The sequence below is a fragment of the Acartia tonsa genome, chromosome 15 (assembly GCF_053477335.1).
Source record: "Acartia tonsa isolate MP-2025a chromosome 15, ASM5347733v1, whole genome shotgun sequence".
Classification (NCBI taxonomy): domain Eukaryota; kingdom Metazoa; phylum Arthropoda; class Copepoda; order Calanoida; family Acartiidae; genus Acartia; species Acartia tonsa.
In genome coordinates this window covers 18,325,982-18,352,158 of record NC_137274.1, presented here as the reverse complement: position 1 = coordinate 18,352,158, position 26,177 = coordinate 18,325,982, and the positions used below count along the sequence as shown (strand labels likewise).

Here is a 26,177-nt window from a genome sequence, read left to right as displayed (position 1 = left end):
AATATAAGTTTTTTGTTGACAATTTCTCAAATATTGTGAATAATGCAGAAAATAATATAATAGTAATATAAGTTTTATGTTGAAATAATTACCTGGCAATTGATGCTTCAATGTTTTGAATTAATTTGGTAATTTCTGTTGTATTCATGTTTCCTTGGACAAATCCAGTTTCTTTGTTCACTGCTATTAGAGACAGGATAAACACAGTCATGATGAAACCAAGAAGAAGAAGACCTAAAGATAAATTTTGTTGAATACCAAAAAAAGTAAAACGGCAATATTCCAGAAATGTGCTATTCTTAAGCATGCTAAAATTATAGGCTGGAAAGCTAGTACAATATCTAGTGCCATATTACATCCAGTTTCCTCTCATAAACATAACTAGAGTTGAATATCAACTTAACTCTTTATCAAAAGCTGCCACTATAATCAATAATATTACTATTGATTGCCGGCACAAATTTATAATGAAATACTATTTCCATTATCCCCAGGGCATTTTTCTCTATGTTGTTAACAATTTCAATATTACCTGCAACAATGTCTTTTCTTCTTTTCACAAGAATTCTAAAATTAAGAATTTTATAAAGTTTAGACATAATATTTAAAGGAACCCTGCAAGAAATACCGAGCTTTAACTGCTTAAAGCCTGCCACGAGTAGACCCAATACCCAAAATTTGAAGCCTCCAGCTACAATAACAAAAAAGTTACAGATATTTCAAAATGATTCTTTCAGTACAATGGAAATTTTGAAAGATTTTCAATGTACTAAAAGAAAATTTCAATATTAAATTACGCCGTCTGGAAGCAAAATTAAAAGCTTATCTTTGCCAGAATTTTAGACTGGCAGTAACTGATAACATTATTGCAATAAAACGCCCCTTTTTATAGTCAAAATGCCTTTTAAAAATTCGGTTTAAATTGCGTTTGAAAGCGTAAAATCATAGCGGGAAAAAATTAAACTAATGTAAGTAATACAGATGCTCAGCAGTGATTGGTTGTTCAGCAGACTTAGCGTATACTCAGGCTTCTGATTGGCTGGAAATCCTAGAGGCTGGCATACTCTCAATACAATGCAATATAAACTGAATTTTTTTGAATGATTTTGACTATAAAGAAGAGTGTTTTTATTGGATAAACGTTATCAGTTACTGGTATCCTAAGTTTCTGCCAAAAATAATCTTATAATTTGCTTTCTAGGCGACGTATTTTAATAATGAAAATTCTATTATTAGCAATCAAAAACTTTCAAAATTACCATAGTACTAAAAATGTGATTAGAAATGTCTATAACTTTTTTGTTTTTGAAGCTGGAGGCTTCAAATTTTGGATATTGGGTCTACTCTTGGCAGTCTTTCAGCAGTTGAAGCGGTATATTTCTTGCATGGTTTCTTTAGTAATAAAAACATATGTCAGCAAATATCTTCAACTTAGTTAAAATCGTATCATAATCTGTGTCAAACTGCTTGAATTGTTACATTTTCTTAAATAAAACTTCTAAAAACAGAATGCTTTTTTGTATGCTCTGGATGTAGTTGTGAAACAAAATAATCACTTGCTGTGATTAAAAGTGTTAATGTGTATTGAAAAAAAATATTTACACTTTCAGATTTTCTGATCTTGTAGTGTCACCAACATTTTCATCTAAACAAAGCAATGAATATTATATGAATGTTTAAATTTGAACATCTATGTAAACAGAAATTAGTAAAATAAGATAAGTTTTTGGAAGTCCCCATTTTTTCTTGGTTTACTTTCAAAAAAGAAAAAAGTAAAAAGGGGTAAAAAGTATAAACAGCCTTTATGTAAGTATGGCTATATACTATAGTAGCAATGAAATGTTAGGACCATGTTTTCCCAGACCTTTAACCCATCATCCCCACCAATGAATAAATTGTCTTCAGAAAAAAATCTGGAATTTGTTTCTGTGGCCAACTATGCAGATGATTTTAATTAAAAGCAGCTTATTATCCTGACTTACCTGAAGTGTTTTCAACTGGTTCTTGTGGAGTGTTCTCATTTCTTTCAAGAAACAAGAAATCAATCCAACAGGTCTTGAACATCAAGTATTGAATAAATTCAATACTTGATATCACAAGACATGTGGCAACTGTCATCAATACAATCTTCTGAAGGCACAGTAACTTTCTGGCTCTCTCTGCACAGTTCCACCTAACAACAAAAACAATTAATGCTAAATTGAGAACAACACACTTAATAAAAGGGTCTAAAAACAAAAGTATATTTTAATATTTGTAGCAGTTATACTTTTAATAAAGGATAAAGTATAAATAAAGTAAAAGTATGTTTGTTTATTTGTCTGTTTGTTTGTCTATTTGTCACAGTGGTCCTCAAGGCAAAAAAAGTTTGACAAAACCCACCAGAAAAACAGACTATATGGCCATCATATATACCCATTGGGGGGCCAGGAACTGATTTTCTTAAAATCATAGCTGTTCCTTCTTGGGATTTATTCCATTTTAAAGATAATAGACCGAATTCCTTAAAAAAATAAGGTTGTTTGTCACTATTTTTGTTGCTATGGTTTCATAATAGAAAAAATCCTTATAAACCCTGAAAATCTGGCTCGGGTAGATCACAAAAAGTCATGACCTACCATTTTCCCCCCATTGGCGGAAAAGTTAGAGCACCTCAAAGTTTTTTTAACCATGCCCTGGTGTATTGGCCCCAGAGGGCCTCCCAGAGGAGCTAGCAGAAATCTAAAGGTACCAATAGAACCACAATGGCTGGCTCTAACTATGATTTAAAGTTGCCGGAGACGCTGGCCGGCCTCCTTCCTGCCTTTAAGTGGCGGCAAAATTAGCGCATCCCAAAAATGACCATTTTTTTGCATGTTTTTTGAGCATAGCGCGGCGTGTGTGCAGGGCGCAGCCACGTGTATTCCAACTTTTTTGTAGGCCATCCCAAGCCGGTTCAGCAGATGTGCGGCCGGAGGCGGTCGGCCCAGCCGTTTGGCCGACAGCGGCCGTAAAAGGTTGCAAAAATTGTTAAAAATCAACGTTTTTGCGGATTTTTGGTGGGCCAGTGCGGCCAAAACTATCTAACCGTCTAAACACACTGTTTTTGGCGGATATGTGTCCTGAACTGGTCGGCCAAATGGCCTGGCTGCACCGGCCCACCAAAGATCTGCAAAAACGTCAATTTTTGACAATTTTTGCAACCTTTGACGGCCGCTGTCGGCCAAACGGCTGGGCCGACCGCCTCCGGCCGCACATCTGCTGAACCGGCTTGGGAAGGCCTACAAAAAAGTTGGAATACACGTGGCTGCGCCCTGCACACACGCTGCCCTACACCCAAAAAACACATCAAAAAATGGTCATTTTTGGGATGCGCTAATTTTGCCGCCACTTAAAGGCAGGAAGGAGGCCGGCCAGCGTCTCCGGCAACTTTAAATCATAGTTAGAGCCAGCCATTGTGGTTCTATAGGTACCTTTAGATTTCTGCTAGCTCCTCTGGGAGGCCCTCTGGGGCCAATACACCAGGGCATGGTTAAAAAAACTTTGAGGTGCTCTAACTTTTCCGCCAATGGGGGGAAAATGGTAGGTCATGACTTTTTGTGATCTACCCGAGCCAGATTTTTAGGGATTATAAGGATTTTTTCTATTATGAAACCATAGCAACAAAAATAGTGACAAACAACCTTATTTTTTAAAGGAATTTGGTCTATTATCTTTAAAATGGAATAAATTTCAAAAAGGAACAGCTATGATTTTAAGAAAATCAGTTCCTGGCCCCCCAATGGGTATATATGATGGCCATATAGTCCGTTTTTCTGGTAGGTTTTGTCAAACTTTTTTTGCCTTGAGGACCACTGTGTTGTTTGTCTGTTTGTACCAAAGGATCCCACTAACTGCTGAAACGATCAAGTTCTCCTTAACAGGGTAGCTTTTCATAGGTTCCATGAAGGTTTATAACTATTCTAGGGGAGGGTACCAAGTACAACTTCCCTAGAGAAAAAAATTACCCCCCTATATATAGGAGCTACGTGGTTAAATGTTACAACTTACTAAAAACTTTTTCTCACATTTTTCAACGTGGCTCTTAAACTACAAATGGTACAAAAATGATGTTTATATTTCCAAAAATTAGATTGCATGTATTCTGAAAATGTGCAATTTTTTTGCACAAACTTTAAATTCATAAATCTTCCAAAATATGGATGTTGAAAGAAACTGTTTTTCATTTGTTTAATTTGTTAAAATAATCAGTTTTAATTATTCAAAACATAAATGCCCTAGAACAGGTTTTCCAAATATATAAAGTATTTTGTACAATTTTTCTTTTCTCTGCATAATAAATTTTTTTTTACAAAGACATTTCTCTTGAAACACCCTGTTTTAGCCACTCAAACTTTGAAAATTGGACTAAAAGACACCAAAGACATAAGGAAATATTTTCAAAATTGAAAAAAAAATATTTCTAAGAGGATAATGCCAAATTTTGAAAATAGGACCAAAAAAAGCAAAAATATGTGAAAAATATTAAAATAGCCGGCATTGTCCTCTTTGAAATATTTTTTTTAATTTTAAAATTTTTATACCCCCCCCCCCTGATAACAACATTATTTTTTACAATTAGATTAGGTTAGGTTTTAGGCTAGGGGGCTAGGAAATACATCTTTCCTCCACTTTGTGTCTACAGAAGAAAGCTGTAAGAAATGTCTTAAATGCTAAGTACAATGTGCATGCCGAGCCCTTGATGGGAAAACAAGATATTCTTAACATTTTTGACATGCAAATGTAGTTGAATTTGTCTCTAAATATTTAGAAAACAAACTTTCCAAATGTATTCCTAATTTTCTGACACCATTGCAAAATACTAGATCAAAATGAGTAGAGAAGCCAAATTATAAAATCTATGAAACTTCCCCTTCAGTAAAAAACCCGAAAATTTGGAATAGTTGCCAGGTGAGCTGAGATCATTAAATTCATCCAAAGCTGTTAAAAAATATGTAAAAAATAAGTGTATATCAAAGTACAAAACATTTCAATACAGGGAGAGAAAGTGTTATCCCTGTGGAAAACATAAATATAATTCAAATATCGAAACCAACAAGCTACTTTAATGCCATACCCTGTAAATAACTAGTATTATTTTATATCATTTGTAAAACTTGTAAATATATAAAAAAAATTTGCTAAATATTGGGCTGAAGGACAGTCAAGATTGACTTTAAAGGCCCTGTAGTACAGTTACCCTAATTATGTCAATGTAAATAAATATATCTATAGAAATTGACATAATTTAAAATGTATTAAATTATCTGTAAAATTAATCTGTAATTTACTGCTAATATATCATATCAGACAGACATTTGGAATTTTAAAGCAGCTTTTACACTAATAATGAGACCATTCAGTAAAAAAGTTACAATCTTACCACATGTCTGGTGGAATAAATTGAATGACTTCTTTTGTAATCAAAAATTGCAGTGACAACATCAATACAATCAGAATGGACACAATTCCTTTGTTTTTCATTCTGGACTTCTGGATTTTCTCATCAGCATCGTTTGGTTGAAATGATGGTACAGGTATGAACAGAATTGAATGGTCATCAAGAGAAGTTTTGTGACTACAGAATTCTATACCATTGTACATTGTGGCCAGTGTAGGAATGATGAACACAATCAAGCACATTGAAGAAGTTACAATTAAAACACCATATTTCCAGCTAAGGCTGAAAACTATGATGCTTATCATTGTAAATATCCTAAATTAACAAAAAATATAAATAATCTTCAAATTGCCAGTGTTTTCAACTTTACACCTAGAATTTGTTATTTCTTAAACAATTATTTATCATTAATATCAAACATAACACAGTGGTCCTCAAGGCAAAAGAAGTTTGACAAAACCTACCATAAAAACGGACTATATGGCCATCAAATATACACATTGGAGGGCCAGGAACTGATTTTCTTAAAATCATAGCTGTTCCTTCTTGGGGTTTATTCCATTTTAAAGTTAACAGACCAAATTCCCTAAAAATCAAGGTTGTTTGTCGCGATTTTGTTGCTTTGGATTCAAACCTTTATAACTTTGGCAGTATGAAAGACTCATGAAAGCCAAACCTACCATTGGAAAGCCTATTGAATGACAATTTCAGACATAGCTTTAAATTTTTTGTAGCTTTCTTACTTTTTGCCCTACAAGGAAAATTGTAACCAAAGGGAGAAAATTTATTGATAAATCTATTCTCAGAAAGGCTTTCACTAAGGTATTTTGATGTAAATTTTTCAGGATTTTTCTTATGTTCAGTGATTCTTTTGATGACAAATGCAAAAAATACACTTTCATACATTTAATTTGGTATATTTGCATTTTTTCTACCTTGTGCCAAAATTTTTTTATAAAAATTTTAAGTTGGTGTATATTTTTTTGTCCAAAATTGTACATAAATTTCAGGAATAAATATTAAGAACCATCAATTGCTACATTTTACATGTGTAGTTTTAAATTTCCTATATTTATGGTTGTGTAGGAGTCTCAAAAATGCTAAACCTACCATTGTAAAGCTTGTTGAACACTAGATCCAAATAAATCTATGACTTTAAAAAAAAAATTGACTTAAAAGGCTTGCACAGGATTTATGTTAGGTGTAATAAATTTCACCAAAAATGTTTTCTTTCCTACAAAATTTGGAGTAGAAGGGAGGTTACAAAGCAGTAATAGTTATCACATGTCCTGTTTCAACACCAATCTATGGAGGGGGTGTGCCCCCCCCCCCCAATAAATTTTCTCCCTTTGGTTACAATTTTCCTTGTAGGGCAAAAAGTAAGAAAGCTACAAAAAATTTAAAGCTATGTCTGAAATTGTCATTCAATAGGCTTTCCAATGGTAGGTTTGGCTTTCATGAGTCTTTCATACTGCCAAAGTTATAAAGGTTTGAATCCAAAGCAACAAAATCGCGACAAACAACCTTGATTTTTTAGGGAATTTGGTCTGTTAACTTTAAAATGGAATAAACCCCAAGAAGGAACAGCTATGATTTTAAGAAAATCAGTTCCTGGCCCTCCAATGTGTATATTTGATGGCCATATAGTCCGTTTTTATGGTAGGTTTTGTCAAACTTCTTTTGCCTTGAGGACCACTGTGATAAAGAATTGTAATCATAGTTGATTTTATTGAAATTTCTTCTCTTTATCAATTGTCAAAATAAATTTTTCTTATTTTACCCATTTATTTGAAGGCCTTTAAAAAGAAGGACTAAAGGTTTAAGATGTTTGTCATCTCTGCAAGTGTCATTTTATCTCACTTTCTGACTGATATATATATGAATTAAACACACTTTTATGGGATAGATGTAAATAAGTTATAAATAAGGAGTTTATGATAAAATGATCATACCTTCCAATGATATCCACTGAGCTCCTAACCATTAGTACAAACTTGTCATAATTACTTTGCTCTTTCTGAGTCACATTTATCTTGAAGCTGCTGAGGCCCCAGAGTAGTGATGATATGGATGTGGTGATGCTGATGATATCGAGGATATAACTGCTGTCATCCTGGAATTCATAAGTGCCAGGAGTTGTTAGGAAAACATTGAACAATACTATTCCAGTTTGAAGAAAGAGTTGCATTGTTGATTCAATGCATACTTCATACATCTAAAATAAAAAGATTTAATTGATAACAGTTCAATAGCAAATTTAAATAAAAAGACAATTTATTTTGTTAACCCTAATGATTGAGATATGTTTGCCTCTATCAGAATTTTATTTTGGTAAAAGAGGAGGTTAAAATTGTATCTCCTATTTTAGCTCAAATTAGAGCTAAAAGTATAATATTTTCTGTTTATGACAGTGATAAAAAAACAACCTCTAACTCTCTTATCATTAGGTCTATAATTAAAGGGCGAATATAGTTTCAATATGATATGAGCTTATATGAAAGGTGCCATTACATACTTTTAAAATATCTATGTTAAATTTAAAAAATCCTTAAGTAGATTTTGCAATTTTTGCTTTTACTTCAACATATGATAAATGAGAAAGTCAACAAAATCGTTTATTTTAGCCCTTTACAAGACTTGCCACGCATCTTAATTGATAATTAAAGTGTTTATTTTTTTTATATTATATACTATTTTATTGATTTTTTAAAAAGCGTAAAAATAATTTGCGTCAGTTTGCATCCGGAGTAATTACTAGGGTAAATAATACGTTTTAAAGTTTTTTTTTCTGTATAAAGATCAATGATTAATTCTTGATGATGTAATTACCCTAGTACGCATTTTTCAACACACACACACAAACGCAACGATCGCCAGATTTTCTCCAGAAAAAAATATAAGAAAAAAAAACATTATTCACCTATTATTTTTGTCCTCTTTAAATTAATTATAACAATTACCATATAATTTTCATACTTATGTGATGTATAGTCCCTTTCTTCCTGACTTAAGAGCAATGCATGTATTTTGTATTTTAGCTTTTAGTTCTTGTGTCAACCGTTTCGGAGCAAGACATTGCTCTGCAACACGACACGAACATAAAAGTGAATAGTTGCCATAATATTTAATATTATTATTGTATGTTTATCTTGTCTTGAATTAATACACTTTATAAGAATATTTAGCTGTTTGTTCTTGCTATTACTACACGTCATTTTGGCGCAGTAGTGTAGTACGAATCTATAGCTCAGATTTTCTTTTGATTGTATTTTTTCTTCACTTTGTTTTTATTCAGGGATTTCTGTGAGCGATGAAGTTGGACATTGCTCATTTCAGGAAGCTGTCTCCGGAGGAGAGGCTGGAGTACATCTTCGAGTCGTTAGCCTCGTTGCAGGGTGATATCCAATCCAATGGGGATAAGCTGGATAATTTGACTGGGCGGATGACGCCGCTGGAGACGAAGGTTCAGGAGTTGACGGATAATGTTGATACTAATAGTGCTGCGGTTACTGGACTGGCTACTCGGATGGACGATTTGGAAGATCGTCTTAATAAGGTGGTGGAGCCTAGTGTTGATAATGATATCAAGACTGAGAATGTGACTGTTGTGGATGAGTTTATGACTGGCCAGCAGCGAATTCTTGAAAAGATTGCCCAGCAGAATAGTTTGAATGACCAGCAGAATGGTTCGAATACCCAGCAGAATGGGTCGAATAACCAGCAGAATGGTTTAAATAACTCTATGCCGTGGCAGAGGACGGCTGGTGGATCTGGAGGGTTTGGAGGATCAGAGGAGAAGCCTAAATTGTTTGCTAGTGGTTCTCGGCCTATTTTTGGTGGTATGCAGGGAAATGAAGATAAGATCATAAAACTTTGGGAATTGTCTAAGGTTGATGCTGTGGATAATATCTACAATGGAGTTCTCATGTGGTGGCCAGCCCTTTCTGAGGTTAATGCGGAGGATTTTAATACGCTCAATTTTTTTGAAGCTGGACTGAGTGAATCGCAGGTTAGTTGGTGTAAATCTCTTGTTTATGTACCAGATAGATCTCTGTATGTTTCGCAGGGGGAGGAGAATGTTCATAGGTACAATGAAACGTGTGCTAAACTTGATGATCAGTTCAGAAAAAATGCGCCTGAATTTGCGGTTGACGATGATGTGATTTTCTTTGATGATTATTTGGAGAGATTTTGGATGACTACTAGACGTTATCATATGACTAATCATCAAGTGTGTAAGGAAATTTTGTTTGATAAATGTGTGGGTGTAAGAACCGCTTGTGGTTATACACTAAAACCTGCTGATATGGAGAATAGACAATTAACATTAAAGGGATACTTGTGTAAGATGCGAGAGACATTTTTACCACCCGACATGAAAAATGTATGTAAAGATGCGTATTTGAGTGTTAAGCAACATGAGAATGATAAGATTGATGCATTTTTTGATAAGATACTATCTTTCTGGAAACGTGCGTATCCGAAACCAACTGATGATATGTTTATGGATTTCTATTCTCAAGTGTGTAATGTGGTCTTATCTCCACTTTTGGCTAATCAGATGCGTCAATTTGCGTTGGATTTGGAGCGTGACGGACAAGTGCGAATGATAACGAAGTTTCGGACAGAGTTAATAGTTAAAGCACAATTGATTGTTAAAGGGCTACAATTTAACCAAATTTCAGGGTCAATGGCTAGAGGATGTACAACAAACCAGATGGCTTTGGCTAAAACGATGGTTGGTGGCGTTGGTTCCAAGTCAAATCCTGTAACTATTGATCAGGTTAGTGATGAAGATAATTTGTCATATGAAATAAATCAATGTGAAATTGATTTAGCTGATGAATTTGGTGGACCAGCTGAACTTATTCCTTTAATTGGCGCAATTCAAGGTGGTTTTATTTGTTATTATTGCAACAGAAAAGGTCACATGATGAGGGATTGTTTTGATATTAGAGATAAAAAGTTGCCTAATCCTAAAGGAAAATACTTTTTGCGGTGGGGAAACAAGCCTTTTGTTCCTTATAAGACGGGGCAAAAGAGTTTTAAAAAGAATGAAAATAGTATTGATAAAAAGAAATTGGTTGGTGAAATTGAAGGAGAGGTGAAAGAAGGGGAGGATACGAAGGAAGTGGCGCATGTCGATGGTTTAGGGGCAAGTGATTATGAAGACGATCTTGTAGCGGAAGTCGAGGCATGGAATAATGCTATTATAGATGACATTTTATGGTATTAATGTTTTGTATGTATTATAATCATTAAAACCTTATTCCATTTTCTACTTGTTACGCGGCATTGTTTTGATTTATGCGCATTGTAAATAAACAACAACAAAACAAAATTAATGATAAAGAGTGAACGAAGCAACTCTAATTTTGTGATAATTTATTTTGATGGTTTATTTTGAATTATGAAAAGATAACATATTGTTTATAAGCGTATATGAAATTATGAGATTATGTTATAATGGAAATCAAAATAATTAATTTAGTTTTTGATTATGTTTTGTTGAAATTAGGAAAATTCATTTTGTTTCAGACTGTTGTGGAGTCTAACAGAGATAAGAATAATAAAAAGTGAAAATGAAAAACGAATTAGGAATACAATTTTGTAAAATTGCTATTGAAAAATATTAAATTGAATTTTAAATTGAATCAAATTTGATAAAAATGTGAAATTAGATATTTGAAAAGTATTAAATTTTGATGAAATGTGGAAAATTGTTTTAAAAGTTGAGTCAGTTATTGTGATTTAAAGTATTCGATTTTAAAACAATTATATTGCGATTTAGTAATGTTGATTCAGCAAAATTTTTTATGAAGTTTAGAATTTCATGAAGCAAAATTGTTATAATGCATTAGATATAATTGTGGAGTAGTCTCTCTCTATGAAGGAAGGGAGGGGTTGTCTCTCGGAGTTGGTATGCGCAAATATGGTGGAGCTGTCTCTTTTGTTGGAGGAGAAAGGGGGAGTGAACATATTTGCAAAGAAGTTTGCACTATCTCTCAGAGTTGGTATGCGCAGATATGGTGGAGCTGTCTCTTTTGTTTGAGAAAAAGGGGGAGTGAACATATTTGCAAAGAAATTTGCACTATCTCTCAGAGCTGGTATGCGCAAAATGGGGTGGTGTAGAGAGGTAGCTGCAATGATTATCAGGCGTGGGGCGCGCCATGCGCAGAAAGTTGTGCTGCGCAGAGAAGCAGAGCTGCGCAAGAAGGTGCTCTCAGGTATTGAGATATATAGTTAGTTGAATTTCGACTTTTAAACCTTTTATACATCTCAGTTTTAATCTGACAATAATAGTTTTGTTAGGTAATATTTTATTGAATCACAAAAGAATTGAACTTATGGTATTTGGAAAGATTAATTTGATTGGTGATTGATAATATTTGATCATGTCATATTTCTTAATACAATTTCTTTTATTGTGTTGCAAGTTTATTTGTTCAGTGAAAACATTTAAATATGGCATCTAAAATAATTGTATTTTATTTTAGATTGGCTGAGAAGAGTATTTGTGGTGATTGAGAGATACTGTCATCATTATTTATTTGATGGTGAGTTGTTAAGATTTTGTTTTATGTTGTTAATATTTGATTACCATTATATATATATATTGCTGTTCGAAAAGTAGTCTTGCAAAAATTTGTTATATATATATTAATATCGATATTAATTCTTATTTACAGTGATTTATCCATCAATTGGCATCTAAAAGTTTGTAATATTTTAGATTGGCCGGAGAGAAGTTTTACTGATTGTGGATTAAGAGATATTTTGGGATGTTTCTGTTGGCCGGAGAGAAGTTTTGTTGATTGTGGATTAAGAGATATTTTGGACGTTTCTGTTGGTGGATGAAATATTGTCGGTGAGTGATTTGTTTTATTCCGTTATTTTGTTATTTGTTGTAGACAGATAGATAGTTATTTGATAGACAATTGGATAGTTACAACCTCATAACTGCTGGTGTTGGTTAGATAGCTGTTTATAAGTTTCATGAAGATTCTGAGATGGCGGCTGGAGCGGCTGAAGTCTACGTTCCAACGAAGATTGGTGGCATGGAAATCCTGACCTTAATTGATAGCGGCAATGCACGAGGCTGCCTGATATCTCAAGTGTTGGCTAGAAAGCTTGATTGTATGATTGAAGAAACGGATTCGAAAGTAACAGGCGTGCAGGGTTCCAGCATCAAGATTGATGGTGTTGTTCGGAATGTTGAATTTCAGATTGGAGGTCACAGTTTTCAAGAAGATTGCTTTGTTATTTCTGGCATGACTGTACCTATGAATCTAGGCAGTCATTGGCTGAACAAAAATAACGTGAAGACGATATTTGCCAAAGACGGCAACAGGATTGAGATGCATGGAATCAGTGTGAATTTAGTAGCTAAACGAAAAATTGTAGTGAAGAATTTGGTTCATACGGTTTTGGAGAAAATGGAGAAAGCAAGAACTAAGAAACCTGAGATTAATGTAGCTGAGTTACAAGACCAAAAATGGATTTGTTCATTGAAAAATCGAATAGAAATTCCAGCATTAAGTACAGTGGTGGTAGAAGTTTCAACTAAGGGAAATATGCCTGAAGGACAGTTGTGTTATATAGCTCCTAGACAAGGTTACTGTAGCCGAAACAACTTGTTGATAAATGAAGGAATTACTGAGGTGGGAAAGAACGGTAAAATTATGACTAAAATCACGAATTTTAAAACTGTTAAGAAATCTGTTCCTGCTGGTACTTTGGTTGGAAATTTGTTTTTGGCGGAGAAGATAGCGATGTTGCAAGAGAACAGAGTTAAAGAAGATGTGTCAACAACATTAAAGATAAATTGAAGTTGGATAAAGTTCCGTTTTTAAAAGATAATGTTTCTTTGAAAGGAAGAATAGTTGGTTTGTTTTTAAAGAATTTCAAGGCGTTATCGATTGACCCTACGGATATTGGATCTTGTACTTTGGAGGAGTATGATATTCAGTTGGTTCCTGGAGCTCAACCTTTCAAAAATAGGATGATTAGACTCAATCCTCATCATGCAGAGAAACTAAAAGAACAGATTGATTTATGGTTGGAAACAGATGTGATAGAAGAATGTAATTCACCGTTTAATTCTGGAATTTTTGCTGTTAAGAAGAAGGTTGGAAATACTAACGAGGTGAAAGTCAGGTTTGTCCTGGACTACCGCTCGTTAAATGAGATAACTGAGAAGATCTGTTACCCTTTGCCTAATATTGGTGAGCTATTTGACAAACTTGGAGGAAAGAAGATTTTTACGTCTATTGACCTTACTTCAGCGTATAATTCAATGCACTTGAAGGAATCTGTCAGGAAATATACAGCATTTTGTTCTAATGGACGGCAATATTGCTTCAAGAGGCTTCCGTTCGGATTGACCAATGCTCCAAGTGCATTTGTAAAGTTGATGGATAGAGTAATGGATTTGAGTCCTGAATTAAGGGCATTTTGCCTAGTTTATTTGGACGATGTTCTTGTATATAGTATGAATGTGGAGGAACATCTGGAGCATTTGAATACTCTACTACGAACATTCTGTGAAGCAGGCCTCAAGATTAATCTTGGAAAATGTACATTGTTTGCAGAGGAAGTGAAATTTCTGGGCCATATTATAAATGCAGAAGGCATATTTATGGACCAAGCATATATTGAAAAGATTAAGAATTGGCCAGTACCTGAAACAGGTAAAGATATTCAAAGATTTACTGGTTTCATAAATTATTATGGTTCATATTTCAAGAATTTTTCTGATATTACGGCACCATTGAACAAATTCAGAAACAGTAGTAAAATAGAATGGGATGAAAAAAGTATGGAAGCCTTTACAAAGACTAGAGAATTGTTCTGTGAAGAAATAAGTAAATCGTTCCCGGATTGGAGGATGGAGGCTGAACCATTTGTGTTGGATACAGATTGGTCATCTACAGCTATGTCTGCGGTGTTAAGTCAAAAACAAAATGGTCAAGAAAAGATGATATCGTGTTGGTCACGTGTTTGTTCAACTCATGAAGCCAATTATGCAGCGCATAAAGGAGAATTATGTGCATTAGTAAATGCTGTTGAAAGATTTGAATGTTATTTGAGACACAAGAAGTTTATTGTGAGAACTGATTCAGCTGCACTGAAACATCTATCTACTTGGAGGCAGAACGGATATTTTGTTGGTCTCACCATAAGGTGGATAAACTTTTTATCCACCTTCAGTTATGAGGTTGTACATAGGCAGGGCAAGATGCATACTAATGTTGATATATTGTCACGTACTGCATTAAAGGATAGTAAAGATAGGATATCTAAATTATCGACGGACGAACAAGGAGAGTTAATATTGGATACTGTATATCAATTGGAAGATCCTAAATTGTGTCTTATTGCAGGAATTGGAGCAGAGACGGCCAGTCAAATAGCATCCAGATTGAAGGCGAGAGAATTCAGTCGTAGCCTGGAGAAGGATCCTGTTTTAGTTGAGGTGAGGAAATTTATTGTAAATAATGTCAAACCTACGTCCAGAGAATTGTCTCAAATGCCTTATCGTGGTAAACAAATATTAAGATTTTTTGAACATTTGAGTTATAAAGATGGTTTAATTATCTTGACTTCACCTATGCGGCTCCAGAAAGAATTTCAATTTATTGAACGGGTAGTGGTACCTATTGGAATGTACAATAAAGTTTTCTTGTTAGCTCATGCAGATGTTACAGCGGGGCATAGGGGTTATTTGGAAACTTTGAGCAGGATTAATTGTCACTTCATTTTTCCCTATGTGTCTAAATATGTAGCGGCGGCAGTTGCAAATTGTGTCATTTGTTTGAATAGACGTAAAAAACCAAAACATAATCATAATATAGAATTTTCTCCTTTGGCTGGGGAAGCTATGGCAGAGTTGGCCATAGATGCTTTAGGTCCTTTGAATGAGTGTGAATATAATGGAGTCATTTGTAAGCATATTTTAATAGTAGTTGACAGTTGTACTAGATATGTGTGGTTGTTTGCTATTGAGGATGTTAAAGCTGAAACAATTATTGAATGTTTGAAGTTTAATTTATTTTCTGTTTGGGGATTATGCGAGAGAATCAGGACTGACAATGCACAAAGTTTCAAATCAAAAAATTTTAGGGAAGTTTGTTTAAGGTTGGGAATTGAACAAAATTTTATCCCTCCAAGATCAGCAAATTCGAATTATAGTGAAAGATACAACCAATCGGTGTATTCGTTTCTTAAGACTGATTTACGTTTTCAAGATGGAGATTGGGCTCATAAACTTAAAGCTACACAATTTTGTATGAACACTTCTTTCAATCGGAGGTTAGGATGTTCCCTGTATTTCAAGATGTTTCTACGAAACCCTAAGCTTCCGCTTGACTCATTTGATCCTTTAACTCGCTCGAAAATTAAACATATGAATTTTTCAGAGTTATTGGAGTGCCTTGACAGAAATTGGAGAACTGGACAAGAGAGAACTGAGAAGTATTTACAGGTAGAAAATACAGAAAGGATAGGTCGGCCGATAGCTATAAATTCCTATTGTTATATTTATTATGACGTCACAACGATTGGTGTAGCTCGTAAACTCTGCTCGCTATGGGTGGGTCCGTGTCTAGTGACAAAAGTAATTTCTGACAGTTTGTTCGAGGTTCAACCCCTAGAAAAGTGTAGATTGAAAGACAAAGGGGTAAGAATTGTACCAAGGGATAAAATATATGTTATTGAGAGTACTTTAGACTTGACTCCAGATGAAAAGATTGACTTAGTGATTACAGATGAGTTTTTCTCTGTGGATAATACCTTGAAAGTAAACTATGACTTTCCCAATACTTTAAGAAATTTAACTTGTTCAGGCGTTTCTGAAGAGGAGAATAGTTGTGGCGCTAGTCCAGAGGTGGTTGGAAGGCGGAAGGATGGACAGGTAACACCAGATTTTTTGGAGAAATCTTTTTTGGGTGTTGGGTTGTCACAGCAAAGGTCAAATGTATCTCAGGATAATGAAAATTTAGATGATTTAGTGGAGGATCTTAGTGATACTTTGGAAAGTACTCATATTTCTGACAGTGTAGATACGAATGATACGACTGACAAAACTTAGTTAGACTCTACATATTCTACTATTAGTAAGGATAGTGTTTTTCATGGAGATTATGCCTCTGATAATAGTTTAGTAGACAACAGTTTGGGTGTAGAGGATGTTAACATGGAATCTGCTAGAGAGTTAGAGTCTCGGATGAGTATTTTAGAGGACACTTTTCCAAAACTGCAAAGTAAAATTGTAAACTTGGAACAACGAAGGGGAAGTGTTAAACGAGGTAGGGATGTTGAGGAGGATGAATTAGATAGATCGTTAGATAATGCAAAACTGCAAAAAATGTCTGAGACTATTCCTGTTAAAGGTCGTCCTAAAGGTTCTACAAATGAAGTACAATTACAAAAATTGGAAGAGGATAGACAAAACAGAGATAAAGACAGATTAGAACTTTATTCAGTAGCAGATGTAGTAACTAGGAACCTCGCAAAATTGATTAAAAAATAATATTTGTAATAATTTGTATAATATTTGCAGGAGAAGAGATTACCACGAAAACCGTCGGGAGCGTGATGACAAGAGGGGAAGCGGCGGTGGTGATAGACATGACCGGAATAGACGAGATGGAGATCGTGGTATGCGAAAGAGGTCGCCTGACGCTTGTAGTTCAAAGAGTGGACGTGCTGGACCAGTACCTGTGAAGAAATCCAAGGATGATAGAGGAGTCAGGTACTTGGATATTTTGTTATTTGTTGTTGTGATGCAGACTTATTGTTTGATTATTGTTGGTGGTATGTATACGTCACAGGATCCACGGTTAGCAGCTTATGATTGTTCTCAAATAAGTGATGTTGCACTTAGATCAGCTGCCTGTTTGCATGATAGGATGGAACCGGTCAGATCTGTGGAATTATTGGGGTTAGCAGAAACCGATTTTATACTGTCGGAAGCCATTAGTTGTGAGGTTAGACTAAAATTGGAGCGCTGGTTTTGCAGCACCGCGAGTCATGTGCACGTATTAGACGTGCCACATGAAAAACAGGTAGAGTTGAGTATGGATGAATGTAGAAGGATTTTTCATTCTGGCAAGTATCAGCATGATGGTATTAGTTTTAAAGTAAACATAGACTTGCCAACTGTTCACAGTTTCACGGTTAATGGAACATTGTCACCTTTCTGGGATGTTGGTGGTGAAAATATTCAATGCAAGACACTGGGAATATACGCGCACAATATGTGGTTCAATTTAGGTTTTGCTATTGGGACTTTGCATATTTTAGTAAAAAATACACCCGTTTTGATCAAGGGAAATGTTGTTATGGATTATGATAAAAAGACGATTGTGGCGAATTTTGAAGAAAATCATTTGTGGGCAACATCAACTTCTCCATATTTTCCGTATGTAGTACGAAAACCGGCCAGTAATTTTAAGGTAGTTTTTCAAGATACATTTAATTTAACTACGTGGAATGAACAACTTTTTGTTTCTAACTTGGAAAGGAATATTTTAGTTAAAATTATGGGAACAGAGAAACTTACTTTGCAGCATCTGGATTTCAACATTTTTGTAACAGAATTGGAGGGTATCAAGTTTTTAGAGGAACCGAAGGCGGCTGTTAGAAGTTATTTTGGGGATTTGTTAAAACAGGAAGCTAGATTTGATTTGAATGCTATGTTTTTGGCTAGTAGAGAAAGGAATGAGAGGATGATGGAACTTTTTAGTATTTCTAGATGTGCTCAAACAGAAGTTAGATCAAATGTACAGATGCATCATGGGTTCAGAATTATATACCTGGGAGAAATTGCTAAGTATGAAAAGTGTACAGCGGTTGAAATTTCAGTAAAGTTAGGTGTAGATTATGGATGTGCAGTAGGACATTTGCTGGTGGAATATAAAGGTGAGACAGTTGGAATACAAGAATATAGTAGAATGATTGTTGCAGTAGAGGACATAAAATTGTTAAATTGCTCGCAAAGTCCGGTATTTTTGAAGTTGACAGCCAATTTGTTCCTTGGGAATCAGGGGCAGGGACTCGAACTTCTGCACATTGCCAATGAAAAATCTGAACATGTGGGACAAAAGATTTTTCTGAACGATGAAAAGGTGTTTATTGCTGATTTTAATAAGACTATTAAATATCAGGGGTTAGAGGATTTTGAGGATTTTAATGGACAAGCTTCTAAGTTGGATTTTGTTGATCATAAGTTGTCATTTTTCGAACAGGTTACAGGTCCTTGGTTTGGTTTAGAACATTTGTTCAAAGATATACTACCATTGTTTGCTAAGTTTGTTTTGATTGTGTTAATGTTGTTGTTAGGTATAATTCCTATGTTGGCATTGTTGTATTGTTGTTGTTCATGGTGTTATAAAAAAAGATTTACTGAGGAAGAATTTAATGCTAGATTTTAAATTCTGATGCTGAAATTTAATTATATTGTATTTTTGCAGGTTGGTTACGGCGGCAACAATGAATCAAAAGTTATTGAGCAACGATGAAGATGGCCGCCACAAACAATCTGTCAATGAAGGAAATCAAGTCAAACCTGGTCTACCGGTGTCTGCATTGGTCAGCAACTCTGCATCTCGGCTGGTGTTGGTAATGTCGCGCGTTGAGCTGCCCACGTTGAGTGTGGGCAGGGCGACGAGGAACATATTTTTGAGCAGTGAGGACATGCCACTGGCAGATTTAGCTCGTCTTATTGATAATGAACCAAGGTTTAAGTTGAATTTAGTAAACATGTTTTCGGTGCAGTTAGAGATGGGGAGATGCATCAACTCCATAGACTGGCCTGTGGACAGGATTCCTATCTTTACCAGCCAGAATTCAAGACACCTCAACCTGATGGCGGCTGGTGAGCATTCTAAAGCTATAAACAGAAAGTTGTCATGGAATGAGACAACTAGTTTGAATAAGTTGAGTGCAACCATATTTCTCTCTAAGCTTGTTTGCGAAATTTTACCAAGTTTGGTGTTGCTTGCTAAGATTGAATACCTGGATGGAGATGAGAGAAAAAGCTGTCAAACGTTGGGCGAATTGTTACCCATAATCAAACATATGGGGGAACTTGAGGATTGGCATCAACTTTCAAAAATTGACGTCATACCTGCAGATGGTAAAATGAGCCTTCAGACGGTGTTGAGAACGGTGGGTAATAGCGTTGATCTGAGGTTGAAGACGCAGGTTGTGTCAGCTATCCGGCTCCTGGCACATTGGAAAGACGTCGTGAATAAAGTATCCTTTATTCTGAAGCAGATGCCATCTACAACTTTGTTCGAGTTACAGAAAGATTGGCTTGATGGAAAGTCTGAACAGGATTTGAGTGCTAAAGTGTTTATTGACTCTATTCAGGTGAATGAATACATGAACTTATCGGTCTACATTCCACGCATTGTAAATGTGAATTCGGTGAGTTTAATCACCAGTGGAGAGATGCCAGCTGAGATACGTTATGTTAGATTGGATGGACAAAGAGAAATAATTGATAACCTGGTGAGTGCCACATACGCAGGTAGTCTGGTGAATGATAAAGTAGACGCAAGAGTTTTGACCTGGGAAATGCAGATGCGCTGCAAGCGTCTCCGTCCGACTCTAGCCAAGCAGATATTGTTATGTGATCCAGATACTACTTTAGAGAACTTAGATTGGAGTTGGATGGAAAAGTTTATACAAGTTTGTTGACAACCAATATTGAGTGGAAGTTTAATCCTGAACACAAAGTAAATGAGTGGTTCGAGGGTGATTTCAAATTGGTTACTCGGTTTGGGGATCCTGTTTGTGTTCAGATGGATCAGCCCTTAAATCCGAACATTCCTGTTTGTCTGGACCTTGAATTGTCAGGTCAGCAATGGCGTGTTGATGAACAAGCGAGGGAGGAAATGAGGATGGAACACACGCCTGGAATATTGATGATGCTTGATAAATTTGGGGAGGAGGTTAGTCGTAAGCATCAAAAGATTTTGGATAATCAGGAGGAGGTTGATAACGTTGCAACCTCGATTTCGGTTGCGGTTACTAGTGGATTTGAAAGATGTTTTCATATGCTTGGTGATACTGAGGCAAGGATGTCTCAAGACGGCTTGTGTGATGAGACCGCAAAACTTGGAGTGAATGATGATGAAGCTATCATGCCTATGGATATTGAAGAATCTGGCAAGAAGAGCAGAACATCTGGAAAAAGAAAGTAATAATTATAGTTTATGTGTATTAATTCATATTTTATTTTATTTTATGTATTTAATATTTGTTGAGGCAGTAGTAGTCTCGAAAAGGTTTAAAATTAATGTTTCATATTAATGCTCTATAATACCATGCTTAAATCTGATGGTTATATGTTAACCAGTGTTATTTTTATATCATGCATTTATGATAACTATGTAATTAATGCATTATGTGTTAATCAATGCATTATGTGTTAATCAATGCATTTTTCAATGATTATATGTTAATCAATGTTTTTTCTTAAAAAAAATATATTAAAAAGAAAAAAAAAAAAAAACACATAAAGAGAAAAGGAATATATAAAAAAAAAAACACAAAAGAGTTCTAAGGAACCAAAATAATAAAAAAATGTATACGAAGTGTTTAAAGATCTGAAAATAAAATATATAAAAAAAAAAAAAAAATATGGCAGGTGTCATACCAGATCAATTATTATCTATTTAATAAGCGTTCAACGCTACTCATAATATATATATATGATAATTAACATGTAAAAACCTATTGTTATATTTAATCTGAAATATTACAGTTTGAAATCCAGGTTCATGTTAAAGCCAGGGAGAAATGTGATGTATAGTCCCTTTCTTCCTGACTTAAGAGCAATGCATGTATTTTGTATTTTAGCTTTTAGTTCTTGTGTCAACCGTTTCGGAGCAAGACATTGCTCTGCAACACGACACGAACATAAAAGTGAATAGTTGCCATAATATTTAATATTATTATTGTATGTTTATCTTGTCTTGAATTAATACACTTTATAAGAATATTTAGCTGTTTGTTCTTGCTATTACTACACGTCACTTACATGAAATAAAATTTCTCCTGTAAAGGTTTTTTTTTTTTAAATAAAATTCATATACTTTACAGTTTGTTGGGGAATATTGTCAAGGAAGAAACAATCCACAATACAAAAAAATAGATTGATAACTGGTTTCCACTTTTATTACGACTATCATTTAACGAAAGCTTTTTAATTCAACCTTAAACCGAAGCCTTGTGTGATGCTAGGATGTTTGGAGTTCTTAGGGAACCACACTTATTACATAAATTTATCCTGAGAATGTTCAGGTTTTAAGCTATAACAGACTTATACAATTGGATATGTCAATATCTTAAAGTTACTTATAATCTATGGAATTGCACGGTTTTTTTGAGCCCATATTATATTCAACCTATATTCGCCCTTTAATACTTTTCAATACATAATATTTTAACAGTAGTTATGTTTTTTATAAGACTAATTTTTGTATTTGAAGATTCAGAGCATGACAACTAAGAATCAAGATATTTGTATGCATTCTTCATTATCATTATTTTATCTGTTTGGCCTTTCTTCATTTTTTATCTAAAAGCTTCATTGCATACATAAATATTAAAAATCTAAGCATTTTTTAAATTTATCATTTATTAAGATATTCATTTTACTGATCAGTTATCATATATAAATAAATATCATTTTTAGAGTTACCTTTTCTGATAGATATTTTTTCTTTTGTTCAACATCTTGTGGATTCAAAAAACACAGAAATCCCTAGATAATTTTTTAAAAATATTACACCAATTGTTAGACCTTACTATTGTTTACCATAAAAATACAGAATATGGAGTAATATCTAGATGTATATTTTTTGCATCCTGCATTTTTTATTTGCCTCACTGTATAATGCAAAAAAAGGAAAAGAACATATTTCTAGTTTTAATAAGATAATCCTTCAATTTTATGCATAATATACAAAACCTTTTGTCATTATGTTTTTTCCAATATAATATTGAAAGACATTTATTTTTTAAAAACTTCAAACATACAATTTTTTCACTATAATTTAGTGTTAACAGCTAACTATTCTTAGCAATAAAATTTGGAATAAAAAAATTTATTTGTATTTATAAAGGAAAAAGGAAAAGCTTTTTTTCACTAATACTATTAGTCATGTAAGAAAAACAAAAAATAATTCTCAAAGCAATAAACTTGCAAATTTGGATTTAAAAGTAAATGTTACACATAGTATTCTTAAAAATGCATTAAGTTTAGTTATGCAAAATAGTAATTTAATAACCTTTAATTTGCAAGTTTAATATTGACATAATAAATTTTAAGTTTCTCATCCATATATACCTTGTACAACATCACAAGCTGATAACCAAATGCCAATAAAAAGCCTTTGAAACTCCAATTTTTCTTCAACACAAGATCAAACATTAGTACAATGCTGGGCAGGACAAGTATGAAAACTAAAAAAAGAATTCATAATGATAATTTCAAAATTTAATATAATCAAATTAACTCTGTAGAAAGCAATGACAAAAAAATAATAAGAACCTGATATAATGAACCCAACTGAATTCATCTGCTCTTTTCCAAACTTTGTATATTTGTATGTGTAGTTGGCAACTTCTGTTTGTCAAGTAAACAATTTATATAGTTTTTTTTTATTCCCTCTGGCAATATCAGATATCAGGAAAATTTATTATATTGAGTCTTATTCTGACAGTCTCTCAGCAGTTAGAGTAGTGTATTTCCTGCAGCCTTCCTTTAAGAATTGGTCTTAAAGTGATCCCGAAGCAAGTTTTAAAAATTTGATAATTATTTGGAATTACTTAGTTATTTAGAATTATGATAAAAATTTTGCTAAATTTGATATATAATGTAACCTAAAACTTAAATTTTTAAATTTGCTACAGTACCCAAAAAATTCATTTACACAAAGATGACAACATCAATAAAAGCGAAGCACTGAAACGGTAGGACATAAGGACATTAACACTTGAATAGCGTCAGGACTGAATAATCAGAATATAAATTTATTTGTTGAAATTTGATAAAAAACAGGATAATGTTAATGGACAGACATACTTACATTTTTAGGACTTGATTATAGAGTTGCTTTGCTTGTGATATTGTACTTTGTTGTCCCAGGAATCAGTACACCAAAAATCAGATCAATCGGATAATTAGATCACATAAAATTTTGTTGTTAAAAAAGTTAAAAAATCAACTTGTTTAAAATGGACGTACAGATATTCTGGTAATGATTATAGAGTTGCTATGCTTTCTAAATCGGACTGACCCTAATTATAGAAAAGCTTCATTTTTAATAATTATGTGCTAAACAAACTTTTCTATTTGTTGGTATTTCTCATAACACAGATGAAGTTAATAAAATGGAACTTGTAAAATAAGAAATAAATTTCTGCCTTTTATACTGTTGTTATCAATTTTGCTTAATGACAACTGAAAAAGTTGCAAGCAAGATTAAAAAATGTTGTCACTAACATAACAGGCAATCAGAACAGGGGTAAAATAATGTATTGTGGAAAACCAACTAAAATGGCCCTCAAATGGTTTTAGAGAGATGTAGTTTTAGTAATGCACAGTTAAACTCAGTATAATTTTTGTTATCAATGTTGAGTCAAAGTGTATTAATAAAATGATCCTTTGAACAGGAAGAAAATGATAATAGATAAAAATATAGATATCCAATTTAAAATCTTTGATTGTAGAATTGTAAAACAAACAAAATATCTATAGTTTAAATATTTTTAAAAGTTCTTAAAGGGACTGTGAATGAAAAAATTTCTCATCTGATTATCAAACCTTGACATCATCTCATTCATATAATCTGAAATGGGCTCTTGTTTTCTTAAAAAACAGCTTTTTTTGGAGAATTTTACTATGCAAGATTTGGAAAAAAAATTCAGCAGTATATAAATGTGCAGTTAATTGTCTTTTTTTCCTTGGGCGTTATCCTCTTAGGATTTTTTTTCTTCAATTTTTTTCAATTTTATACCCTCCCCCCTCCCCCCCCCCCAAACTAAATGACTGGGTTAGGTAAGGCTAGGTTAGGTTATATAACTAGGGGGCCAAGCGCCCGCGGCTAGGCAGGCTAGGGGGCCGAGCGCCCGCGGCTAGTCAGGCAAGGGGGCGGTTTTTCTGTGGGGGGGGGGGTATAAAAATTGTCAAATTTGGAGAAAAATTTCCTAAGAGGATAATACCTTTCCTTCTATAGCTAAAACTAAACGTTTTTACATAGTTCTCTATTTTTATTAAAATTAAAGCTGACTTTTAACATAATCCTTGTGTTAAACCAATGTACTTATAAAGTGATAAAATAAGCAATTTTTATTAATATCATATGCAAAAACAAAACAAAAAAAAGGTTTTCTTATAAGTATCCAAGTAACTTCAGTTGGCTCATCTCTTGTCCACTTTTAATTACAAATTTGAAAATAATAAAGGTTCAACGTTTTACACCGGATGTACTGGGACCTTATAGTGAGTTCAGAACATGCTTTCCCTAAATTGAGTTAGTACCTTCCCATAGTACTTCTGCTGGTTTTTTTCTTCTAACCTAACACACCTTCGGGTGGGGTGTGAATAAAAAAGGATATTATCCCTTCAAATAACCTCTGAGATTCATCCCTTTGTAGACGGTTAGACCTAATTACTACATTATTGAAACATGAATTGGCTATTTTATGTCATAAACTAAATCCTTAACCCATTAGTGCCGAGCGCCACTTTTATGGACCGATCGAGCTGAAAATCTCAGGGAAGCTTTATAATGGTAAAAACAGAATTCCAATTTTTTTGTTTTGCTCTGGTGGCGTGCACAGGAAAGTTGCAGGAAAACCCGGTTCGGCGCGAGTAAAGAAACCCGTTTGGCTTTAATAACCGTTTTTGGCGTTTTTTGGTGCTTTCCCCCGGCATTCAAGCCCGGTTTTGTCCTAAATACCCGGTTATTTGGCCCAAAAAATTTAAAATGTAATTTTTGAACGTCCAAAGTGAGATGAACACTTTTTAAAACTACGATACGATCCATAATTGAAAACTACATAACCTCATGTAATTGATAGAGCTACAACTAACATACAAAACAATTTATATCACATATATTTTGGCTATAGGTACCGCCCTTTTTGGTTAAAAAAGCCCGTTTCCTAAAAGTTTCAAAAATTTTGATATTATATGAGGACGGGTATCTTTACTCGTGCCAAGCAGGGCAATAAAACTAGCAGGTATCTTTACTCGTGCCGAACCGGAGTTATATAGAACATAATTAAATGATAAAAAAATCATATAAAAAATAATAATTTGAATAAAATGATTTCACAAATGAATGTAGTTGCCAATAAACTTTAAATTTCACGAAAAAAATCACTAACTTTACTTCATAAACAAAAAAGTTAGGAGGGGTATTTTAAAATCACCTCGTTTTTCTTGGTTTTCAAATTTTGTTGAGCTATACCTGCAAACAGAAGTAAGCAAAACTGCCTGCTCCAGGGGGAAATGAAAACCAGGGTAGTAGAGGGGGGATTCATACTAAGAATGATGCAATCCTGAAACTGAGAACCAGTTTTTTTTGGCATTTTCTGGAACCGGGCGTTAAAAGCCAGTTCATCATTAATGGGTTAAGATGGCTCTTTTTGGTTAAACAAGCCCGTTTCCTAGAAGTTTCAAAAATTTTGATATTATATGAGGACGGGTATCTTTACTCGTGCCAAGCAGGGCAATAAA

The 26,177-nt window shown here is 34.0% G+C and overlaps 1 protein-coding gene across 1 annotated transcript in view; it reads right to left on the bottom strand.

Moving 5' to 3' along the window:
* The window catches only part of LOC145306971 (uncharacterized), a 51,987-nt gene that overhangs the window by 21,026 nt on the left and 4,784 nt on the right, over positions 1-26,177 (bottom strand). Inside the window, exons 2-10 of the mRNA XM_080149312.1 lie at positions 22,983-23,057; positions 22,779-22,894; positions 22,131-22,193; positions 7,372-7,634; positions 5,402-5,734; positions 1,983-2,173; positions 1,603-1,645; positions 533-567; positions 93-234 (exon numbers count right to left, since the gene is read on the bottom strand). Coding sequence (XP_080005438.1) covers positions 93-234; positions 533-567; positions 1,603-1,645; positions 1,983-2,173; positions 5,402-5,734; positions 7,372-7,634; positions 22,131-22,193; positions 22,779-22,894; positions 22,983-23,057 — 1,261 coding nt within the window. The remainder of the gene's footprint in view (positions 1-92; positions 235-532; positions 568-1,602; positions 1,646-1,982; positions 2,174-5,401; positions 5,735-7,371; positions 7,635-22,130; positions 22,194-22,778; positions 22,895-22,982; positions 23,058-26,177) is intronic.